This window comes from Poecilia mexicana, unplaced genomic scaffold (genome assembly GCF_051168715.1).
Source record: "Poecilia mexicana isolate PSO_F unplaced genomic scaffold, ASM5116871v1 scaffold_10, whole genome shotgun sequence".
Taxonomy (NCBI): Eukaryota; Metazoa; Chordata; class Actinopteri; order Cyprinodontiformes; family Poeciliidae; genus Poecilia; species Poecilia mexicana.
The window spans coordinates 23643087-23654637 of NW_028263379.1; the positions used below are offsets into that span (position 1 = coordinate 23643087).

Consider the following 11551-nt stretch of genomic DNA (forward strand, 5'->3'; position numbering starts at 1 on the left):
GGTCACAGACTTGCAGATCGTACCGTCAGTACCTGCTCGTCGCCGTGTTAGCAGCATCTGCCGATTACTCGAAGCGATTAGGTAGGTCCTGGCTTTACACTAGGGGTTATACAGGTGATAGGTAGAATGCCTGCTCTTTGTGATGTTGACTACAGCCAGGTGTCCTGCTTTATCGCTTTGTAAAGTATGTAGTAGTTTAAAAGTTGAATAACATAAAATAACATAATATAATGTTATTTATGTTATTTCCCACGTGAAGAACTCCTGTAAACCTTGCAGTATTGAAACTCAGTGAACAAGGCATCTTAGACAAGCTGAAAAACAAATGGTGGTACGATAAGGGTGAATGTGGAACCAAGGACTCTGGAAGTAAGGTCAGTCGCTGCAGGTCTTTTGTACTGATTCCAAATTGCATTTTGACGTACTGTTCATATGCAAGACTAAAACTTTTACATTTGAAATATGCATTTTGTTTATTTGCCACACACACACCTTTCTTTTTTCTTTTTTTTTTTTAAGAGTACTTTGCAATTTCTGCCACACACTGTAACCCAGTTTCTATGTGGCTTTAGGCACTGCATCCCCAAATGGTTTTTTTTTGTCCTTTTATGAAATTTTTAATTAGACACTTTTTAAGCAGTATAACCCATGACACTGTTTTATGAAAACTGTAATGATAACATTAAGGGGAGACTAAACAAGTGCCTTTTTTTTTTTGTTTTAGATTCAGAACGACAGCAGTTAACACATGCTGATAAATGCTGTTTCGTTTTTTGCTCATTTCCATTCTTGACATTCATGATGCTTCGACCATTATGCTGCTGTTTCTATTTACCAAACTGTTAATGAAAAATTGATTTGTTTGTGTTCTTACTACTTTGCATCGAGACGCGTCTGTTGGATTCTGCGGCCTCCTGTGGTGTGATGAACAAGCAAAACCCTCTTATTGTGATGAGTTACACAAATTCAACCTCTCTGAGCAGCGGGAGCGCCGCAGGGCGTCCTCCAAATTTTGTGGTGACTCACAGAGGAGACTTAACATGCTTTGCTTGAGCATTACAACAAGTCGAAGAATGTAATAAACCTGATACTTAACCCTCTGAGATCCAAATGACATGGTAATATAAGGTCTTTATATAGCTCCATGCTCTTAAGGTTAAACTGCAAATAGTAAAACTCTAATAAACAAATTTTTCGTAAATACATTTGGTTGGGAAACAGCAGCAAAATGGTTTCACGTACAGTAGATTGTTTTTTTGGTTTTTTTACTTTTAACTGAGCTATCATTTATATGCTATCAACTTGACTGTACTGTATGACATTGCTACCGTGAGAGTTATACGTACATGTCTCTGAGAGAATTAAAAAAGACAGGGATTTTTTATTTATTTATTTTTTTTAAGAGCTATCGACCTATGCGATACTGACCGGCTTCCTTTTATGGTTAAGTGCAGAAGCCATTTTTACGTACAAGTAGCTCACAACAGGAAAAGCTCTACATTCACCAGCAGAGTAAAACACACTGGCTCCTTCTAGCAATAATTAGGTTCCTTATCAATTTTTTTATTTATTTTTTGCTACTATTAGGGTATATTTTCACCAAAAAGCAATAATCTTGGCTTCTGATTATATAGGATTTTGTTGCTTAGCTGCTGACACTGATGTAGTTGATAGCTTTGAGTAGTTTAAGGCATAGTTTCAGAATTACATGCTGCTCTGCTGATGTTGTTCCACTGCAAAACGCTTAACTTTGGTATTCACTTTCCCCCAGGACAAGACAAGTGCTCTCAGCCTAAGCAATGTGGCAGGAGTCTTCTATATTCTGGTTGGAGGGCTGGGGCTGGCTATGATGGTGGCTCTGATAGAGTTCTGTTATAAATCACGACAAGAAACCAAACGGCTAAAATTGGCCAAGAATACCCAGAATTTTAAGCCGGCTCCCCCGACCAACACCCAGAACTTTGCCACATACAGAGAAGGCTACAACGTGTACGGAACCGAGAGCGTTAAGATCTAGAGGTATGTTGGCTCTCTTTACCTTCCACAGAGTCGTCCCCCCCCCCTCATGCGTCAGGAGAGATGAATCATTTAGGGGGGGGTTTTCTTTCACCCCCATAGCAGTCAGAGTGAATTATTCAGCTGTGTGTATGCTGCCAGTGAAATTGTTCATGGTTGTCATGTTGGACAAAACCCAATTATTTCCACAGACAAAAAAAATACAAAAAAACTCTGCTACACAAACTGGAAAGCAGTTGAGCAACAGGATGGAGGAGTGGTAGCAATAAACGAAACCACACGTGTTAAACGGAAGATGAATTATCATAGTATCACATCGAATAGATAAGTCAGTCAGCAGTATGGACAGACTGACAGACCCGAGCCTGTAAAGTGTGGCAGCCCTTTGGGTCTGAATGCAGCTGCTGTGAGTCCTCTTCCTCTGCCCCCGGGTCAGTAGAGTTGATATCTAAACTGATTCCACACTTTTATCAGATTACACGAGACTGCAGAACTTGGCTGGCCACAGAAGCCCCTCAGCATAACCCATTCTGTCTGTAGCCACGCACGCCGTGTGGACTGGTACTGTCTCGTTGAAAGGCTGTCACAGGGTGGCGCTTCACGAAACATCAGACATGCAGACAGAGGATGCCACTGCCACGGCCCTCAGCTGTCAGGCTCCTGCATCGCTATCAGAGGTGACCCCCCCAGGAGTGACCCTGGAAGCTTTTAGACGAATCCGTGATCCAGCACACCTGAATTAAATTACTTTTCAGAGGCCTTTCATATTTTATGGTCATCATTAAAAGGTGGCTTTTTTTGACATTAGCAAGCGTGTGTAGAGTCTGTAGAAGTCCCTTGACATGCTCCAACACTGAAGTTCGAAGATTCATCATTCAGCCTAGGCGTGGCCCTGCTCAGCCAAATCACTTCTCAGCAGTTTGTTTCGTGTTTCTCACTCCTCTGAATGACTTGCAGCTTGTAATAAAAGAAAGACAGTATTATTCCGTAAACATCCGTCTGAAAATTATGCATTTTGAAGCATTTACCCAAGGAAACAATTAAATTACATAGCTCAGTCTGTAAATAACATGTTGCCCTACCTTTGTTAGACATCTTAAAATTGAAATGTTCAGATGCTAATTACTTGACCTGGTGTATTACAATGTTTAAAACCTGTGGCTTGTTGACGTTTAACTGTTTTGTAAACAAGTCCAATTATGATCTGTCAATATAAATATCTATTGATCAACTGTATATCTCATTATCAGTAGGTTTTTAGGATCCTTTTCCTTTTGCTAATAATTAAGTACGTTATGGTTAAATTGCTGTCTGCCAACCCTGGCTGAAACTTAGGCTCAGCAGCCAGCTGTTAACTTGTTCAATTTGATAGAAAATACCTGGAAGCATTGGAGCAGACCAGAACAAACTAAAGCTGTGAAGTTGCACAACATGAACGCACATAAAATGAACTCAAAACCACTAAACTGCCTTGTAAGGCCGAGTAAATCTGCAGCCACATTTCTGATTGTGAACCCCTCCCGACACGTTGCACCCAGCCTTTCTTCCAAATGCTAATATAAATGCTAATCATGTTGAGCGCAGCTTTTTGAAACCCTTCTCTTAGTAGACACAGAAACCACATCACATGAAGCATACTGAGGACTTTCTAAAGAAGTTCCTAATGTAAACCTGCTATTAAGACTTCCAGCTAAAAGCCACCATGAACAAGTGGGAACCAGGAAACGTCTATAAGTAACAGTCCACTAAAAACACATTACGTGTGCTTTGTTTTTGATTACATTGATTGCATGGGCGTTCTCATTAAACGCAGTGCGTGACATGTCAAATGTTTCAAATGCCAAAAGAGCACATTTTCCCAATCATCTTATTGCTGTGAGAAATGGAATCCTCAGATACGCCGTTTTGTTCCTGAGAAGAAAAACTTTTCCATCATGTGTGCCCGAGACATCTGCAATGATTTCTTTTCACACCGTGTTCTTTTTATCTGATTAGGCAAGAAGTTAGCTGTAAAACAGAACACGTCGTTTACATCAAATTGTCCAAATTTGATGGCAGGCGAAGACATTTTTCTTTTGCTTCTGTTGCCGATGCCGCCAGTCAGACGAGTTTGAGTTAAAGCTGGACAGCCGTGAGGAAGCACGGCGATCACATCTTTTGACGTCAAAATTGCCGAAAATATTCGCAGGCGATTGATGTTGCTTTTGTCACTGCAAACCTCCACGTGCCATACAAGGTCAAACAAAGACTTCCAGGTGTTAAGGTGCAACATTTCTTCACAGACTTCTGCTGCAGCGTTCTAAACTCCTCCCATCTCTGCCTCTGCTCTGTTCGTTGATGCAGGTTTACGAAACGTTTGGGCCGTCATCTACAACTGTGACTAAACATCTGTGAAAGGCACGGGACCACACGGGGTTTGTGCTTCATGACATGATAATCTGCATTGACGACACGACTTGACTGGTCATGGGAAAAGCCGATGAGGTTTCCTCCGCCTCTCAGTGCCTTATGGAACTCCGAGTCTAAACAATGCAACTCGATCACAACGATAACGCTTTTTTTGCTTGAAACTCATACGAAACAGAAGAATGATGCAGAGTTAAAACACACACACACATATTATATATATATATATATATATATATATATATATATATATATATATATATATATATAAGGAGAGAATAAAGCCATCATTTGCAACTCTAAGCACATTTTGAAGTGCCAGACAGACAATGTACAATACATGACAAGTGTCCAATTGGTTTTCTTGTAATCAATATGATCAGATTACTCTTCATCCTTCTGCTGCCAGATTTCCACTGGTTCAATGTGCTGAATTTATTTTACTAGATCTACTCAGTGCACCGTAGGACACTGGTTCTTAGATAATAGCTTTTTATGCTGCTGTGAATCCCTTCGAATGACCATGAACTTGAAGAGGAAAGACCCGTTGCTTGTCAAGCTCGAAACAAAGATGCGTGTCGTTTGTACTCAGAACTCTGGTGCTGCTGCCAACGTCGTCTTCGGGAAAGTCTGACAGGACTCCGGAAGATATCGGAAGAGGACGACATGAAGCAGGACCCGATTCCCACTTCCAATACTGCCAAGAGTGTGTTTTGTATGACAATGATTATGTAGTCTGGCTAAAGAAATATATACGGATTTGTAAAATATCGAGGAGGTTTTGATGCTCTGAAAAGTCTTTCCCTGAAACCTAGATTAACTCAAGTCTTCTTCACATCAGAGTAAAACCAAACACATGGGTACTTCAGTTGTGGATTAACTGTAGTCCGATTAAAGGCTCGCGGTATTTTTTTTTTTCTGTATTTTGTTTGTCAAATTGCACATTTTCCAATGAGCTGTGGTTTGCTTTCAAAAACGATTTTCTTCCATGAAAATTAAAGTGTTTAGTGATTTTACTTAGTAAATGAAAAATGTATAAATACAACAACAAAAAATAGACTTTTTATAAGATGACACTGGGGCATCTCCTGGAGCTTAGCACATTTCCATACTGCTGTAATCAATTGTGTTCTTTCATAAAGACTGTGATTCCATAGGATTTAGGAGGATATTTATCTAATTACCTAAAGCTATGGGCAGATAGTTTTATATTAAAAAAGAGACAATGTGAAGACAAATAAAGAGTAAGCAGGAGAGATGTGTAAATTTAGACAAATGAGAATTACTTATATTAACTTTATGACAGATTGGGTTTTCCCTTCTTACATTATTTTTTTTTCTTTTTCTAAAGAACTGCATGTGAAAATCAGTGATGCTTGATGAGCCCTGCTACTGACAAACTGATCCTAGGTTTAATGCTAGAAATAAAGTAATTCTTTTTTTTTTCTTTTTTTTTTTTTACACTTGTTTGAATTTGTTTTGTTTTTTAGTAGGTGTCACCTCCTGCAGAAATAACCCTAAAAAAAACAAACAAATGAAATCACCAAGCGTCGTAGTGGTTACAAAAGATGCATGCGTAAATTGCTGAACCTCGTCGAAGGAGGCGCTGTACAAAGAATTTTAATACATTTTTGTAAATAAAATGTACAGAAAGGTCCTTGTGTCTTTGTGCTCATTTCCTCCTCTTGAATAAAATGTTCTGAAGTTAAAACGCGTGGATTGCAGAGAGCGCCGTAGTCGCAACCTCTGTTGGTGTATCAATAGCCTGAGCAGAGCTCGAACGGATGAACACATAAAAGGATGAGGTTTGGCTGTAATAGTACGATATCGAGCCGTTAGTCAGTAAAAGTGTGCGCATTGGATCAATAGTAACCACTATCCGCTTTAATCCTGGTATCTTGCCTTGTATCCACTGATTGAGGGCCACATTGACAGCTTCATCTGACGTGCGCTCTTTCTTCCCTCCTCACTCTTCACGAAAGCCTCTGTGACATAATCAATAATGTATTATAACCCCCAAAACTTTATGGAAGCACACCGCCTGCTCTGTAAGGTTTTTCTCGCAGGGTAAATTTTGAAATATAGTGTCTTCCAAAAACCTTCACACCCGTCAAACCTGTTCTCCTTTTGCCACAGTTAAATACATGGCTGTATTTCACTGGGATTTTATGTGATGCATCAGCAGCTCCCAGCCCCCTTGTCCTACATGTTATAGACGTGTCTCTGTTCCAGCACACCTGATCCAAATGATTGCATGACCTCCTCTGCAAGCCATCTGGCGCTATTTAATCCCGTCAATCACCCGGTTATTTAAGTCAGGTGTGTGGCAGAAAGGAGAGGACTTAAAAAATGGGGGGGGCGTTTGAGGACTAGTGTTGGAAGCAATCGAGATAGATCATTGCAAAATGGCAAACGATTGTGGAGTTTTGGTTTTCAATTCTTAGAAATAAAGATCACAAGTATATTACACATTTGTTTTCAGTCCCATTTCCTTAGATACACCTAAAGTGATCTGTATATCCTAACCAACAAGTCATCTCTCTTTTCTCTACCAGCCTTTCACACCTACAAACTTAAACATTTGTCCATTATATATACCATAAAATAAGGAAAGCTTCGCCAGACTGGATGGTGGCGCTGTAAGCTTCAGTTTTTTCCATTCTTGTTTGAGATTCTCTGTTTTCGGAACAGTCTGCCACATTAATAAGCTGTGATCTAAATTCCTCTGCTTGACACTGAACTTTCACGCCACTCTCAAATGTTTCGCAGCCAGGTTTTCTTCCACCATTCCCATAAATTTTGCTTTATTTATCTTCCCATTAATCCTGGAGAGATGTATTCCCACAACACAATGCTGCCACTGGCACTTCTTACCACTGGCATGGTGTTCAGGGTGATGTCCAGTGTTAGTTTTTCTCCATGCAGCAGTAGCAAAATAGTTCAGTTTGGTTCTCAACAGACCAGAACACCTTGTTCAAAATCTTTGAAGTGACCTCTACACTCTAGTTTTTTCTTTCTTATGAGGATGACTGTTGGACAGTCTACCATAAACACTAGATTTCTGTAGGCTGCAGCTAATTGTCGTCTTGTCAGGGTTGTGGATCTCTGCAGCTCCTCCAGTGACTACTGGCCACTTTATGAGCCGTTTTTCCTTATTAATTCTCTCCTTACCTGGTCTTTCTGTTTAGCTGAACAGCCATACCTTGGTAGGTTTGTAGTTGTTTCACAAGCTTCCCAATTTTGGAGTTTTGTAATATGTTTGACCTGAACTAAATCTGAAGGTTTTTACTGACCGTGTCAGTGGTTTCAGGGTCTGCGTCCCAGGTGAAATGAAAGCCTCCGTCCAGAGATCCAATCTGCCAAAGCTCAAATAACAAATCCACCAAACATGACAAAAACAATGTTCCTTTTGTCCTTATTTTTCATTTTTGGAAGCTGCTGCTGCGATTCAGGATTCATTCACTTCCTGTGGAACCAGCCTGAGCTGCATGAAACATTACGAACCAAACAAGCCATTACTGACAAAGAAGGAAAGGATATTGTTTTTTTTTTTTGTTCTTTCATTTGCTTCACCGCTTTCCCTTTCCTTTTTGTTTTTTTAGTCTTTTACCCCCTTTGCTGTGCCTGGATCGCTACCAGCTAGGAATAAGACAATGTGGGGGCGTTCAAGAATGGCGCAGCGACACACGAGGCTCATGAGACCAGTTCTCCAGAATTAGTTTGCTCACCTGTCAATGACGGCGACAATATGCAGCAGATACTATCCTAGAAGAATGAGGTTAAAGCAAGGGTAAAGCAGACATTTGGATAAGGCGTCTAATCTGGAAAGTAACACAGGTGAGGGGTAAAGGATAAACAAATCACGAGAGCACGTTTTCCTCTGACCAGAGGACAGATAATCGTAACACACTTTGAACTGTGAAACCAGTGGCGGCCTGTGGCAGTGAAACAATCCTATCTAACTCGGGTTCACTCACAAGTGAGAAGAGGGTCAGATATTTCTCTGCGTAAAAGGAAGGAGAAGACAAAAGGCCGCAGAAGGACCTGACCTGGGAAGTATAATTTGATTACTTCAGCAGGGGGGGGAAAAAAATCCACCTTCATTGTTCCTCCTCACTTTGCTGCTCGCTGCAGCCGTTCGCCTCCTCTCTCCTCTGAAGGACACGATAAATAAATCACATTCCAACTCACTTGTTCCATTTTCCTCCTTTCTCCACTTTAGCTCTCCGGCTATTTTCAAGTGCACCTGAAGAGACCTGCACTCGACAGCCTCGGCTGACATTTAACAGCCTTTCCGAGCGGGCGCTCTATTATTTAGGAAAATAGTTCAAATTCACCGGAATAAATAGGCGCTCAGCCTTTCAACAGACTCCGACTGCTTCGGCACTTTGTTCTTGGCGTCGACGATCTCTCATTGGATTTCATTATAAAGCTCCTGAAGAACTTTTTTTTTTTTTTTTTTTTTTTAATCAAATTTATAGTCTGCACAGATGTAGCGAGAGATAACACGTATAGATCATGCGTGAAGCCTCCAGGGCAGCAACTGGCAAATGACATTAAAGGAATATTAGAAGAGAAAACGCGCCGCGCAGAGTGATTTACGCCAGCACACAAGAAATTTCAAATGCGCTGCTTTGCATAAAAGTGTTTGCAATTTGACTGCAAATATGATTCTAGTGTACGCAAAAAAATAAAAATAAAAAATCTCGTCTGCAGACAATGAAGGAGTTCTGTTGTGACTTGGAGTCCCGCGCAAACAGCAACAAGAAATCCAGGAAGTGCTTGATTGAAAGCGAGCAGTCAGGACTCATAATACAACTCTGCACAAAAGTTGTGATTACTGGCAACGGTTGTGTCTGCTTCAGCATTTAATGCGACAGCCGCCCTCGGAGTCCTGCGTGTTTGACACTCGTGGTCTGCGACTAATAAAAAGAGAGTGCGGGCTGCAGGGTAGAAGACACGCAGCACTGTTGACATCAAAAAACACCAACAAAGCAAGCGGGTCAGACGAGACAGACAAAGGCTGCCTAAACATGCAGAAGGGACACATGGGGGGCCTCCAGTAGTGCTTTGTTTTATCTGGAACAAAAAACAAAACACATGTGGCCACTGACTGTAAAGGATAGAAAAAAATATTCATGCCCACTTCAGCCTAAGCTGCTTCAAAATTCAGGATTCAGACTTTTGAAATGGAAAAGAGTGAGTGAGGAAGTGATTGTGAATAAACCTTCCAATCCAACGCAATTTGTAAGTAAATCGTTAAAAGACAAATACAACAAAATGCTATAGTTCTAAACATTAAAAAGTATTTTACCCGTTTGTAATAAAGTTCTAGTTCGTACATTAAAACCTAAACATTACGACGACAGGTCAAAAATGTAACAATGTGTTTTTGAAGTTTCTAGTCAGTTGTGAAGCGAGAAAAAAAAAAAAAAGATTGTGTGTACACCAGAAATTTCATAGTAAAGGCTCATTTTGATGATTCTGTCTTGAAACCATTAAATGTATAAAAAAATATTAGGTAATATTTTGGCATATCCATAAAAAGTTGAAAGGGAGGAAAAAGTATTGTGGGGGAAAAAAATGCACCAACAAATACAACCCTGAGATGATTGTCGAGCAAAATCCAATTCAAGAATTTGGTTGAGCTTCACAAAGAGCGAAGTGAGGCAGATCATCAAGAACCACCATGTACCTGAGTCTCAGCCATGGGATACGGTGCATTCCTTGTGTGAATCCAGTCCTAAATCAGAGACGGTGTCAGAATCACCTTACCTTGGCTGAGAAGAAAAAGAACTGGATGCTTGCTCATTGGCTTAAAGTCCTTTTCCTAAGATGAAAGCTAAGAGTCTGGAGGAAGAGCAAATAGGCACAAAATCCACATTGCTCCAAGTCCAGTGGGAAGTTTCCAAAGCGATGATTTGTTGTGCCATGGCGACTGCTGGTGTTGGTTCGCTGCGGTTTCTGAAGTCCAGTGAACACATAATTCTTCAGCACTTCATGCTTCCTTCTGCGGACAAATTTTATAAAGATGCTGGTAGAAATTATATCTTAGAAAAGTCTCATGTTGCTGTTTAAAATATCTTTTTTATTATCATTACTGATCTTTTGTAATATTCTCGAGTCACTGAATTTTGGGTCTTCATTATCTCAAAGGCAAATATTCATCGAGAGAAAGGCTCTTGAAGTAAGAAAAAAATATCGAACCTTTTGACAATATTCTGGTTTTTACATCTGTTTGCCAGGAAGTGTGTTTTAGAAGGAGCCACGCACAAAGAGGCAAGCAGGAATATATTAGGAGTGATGTAATGAGAAGTGAAAGCAAAATACACACACACACACAGAAAAAACAAAAAACTAACAGCATCAGAGAGGAGAAGACAACTGGGGAAAACCCAGTGAGAAACATGGAGGGGAAACAGCAAGGAGTGGCTAAAGACAGAGAGCATTAATACTGGAACAATGATTACCAGGGTGGGAACAGGTGAGACTAATTAACTGAACGTGTCACAGCTGCAGGGGAGCAAAAACTGAGCGAGCAGAGTGGAGAAATGGCACAAGGCAAAAAATATTAGGTACATATTAACTAAGCAGAGCATGGCTAAAAGGCAAAGTAACTAGGAAATACAAGGGGGGGGGGGGAATGAAGCAACAGGAAAAACAGAAAGCACCTAAACAATCAAGTTCCATATTAACCAGAAATTGCAACTCTAAGCATTAACCCATGTGTACACTAAAATCGGAACAATTAATCCACAGAGAATGAGGGCCAACTGATTACACTAGTCAGAGTGATTACTTCTCAAACACAATTATGGTCCAATCAAAATTTTAATAATATTTTAATCTCAAATCACTCAGGGCAACAAACTGGTGATAAAGTGAACACTGTTTTGTCACAGCACAAAAGGTCTCATTTTTCATTCATCCCTGTGTGTAGGATGCACAATCGCTAGTTTACTCATCAGTGTGTCCAGGATCACTTATATTTATACCGCAGTATAAAATTAATTGCATACGAAGGACGTGTAATTGTTAATGAAACATCTCTTCTGCACAGAAAAGAAGGTTTCCTCTCTTTTGAAAAATATATTTGTTTCTGGTCCCAATAAAGACACGAATAAAGCAT

The 11551-nt window shown here is 40.2% G+C and overlaps 1 protein-coding gene across 1 annotated transcript in view; it reads left to right on the top strand.

Moving 5' to 3' along the window:
* The window catches only part of LOC106929555 (glutamate receptor 3-like), a 101621-nt gene extending 95542 nt beyond the window's left edge, over nt 1–6079 (top strand). The window contains exons 15-16 of the mRNA XM_088009684.1: nt 1772–2019; nt 4360–6079. Of these exons, the coding sequence (XP_087865810.1) occupies nt 1772–2017 (246 nt within the window). The 3' untranslated portion in view covers nt 2018–2019; nt 4360–6079. The remainder of the gene's footprint in view (nt 1–1771; nt 2020–4359) is intronic.
* Nucleotides 6080–11551: the final 5472 nt, after the last annotated feature.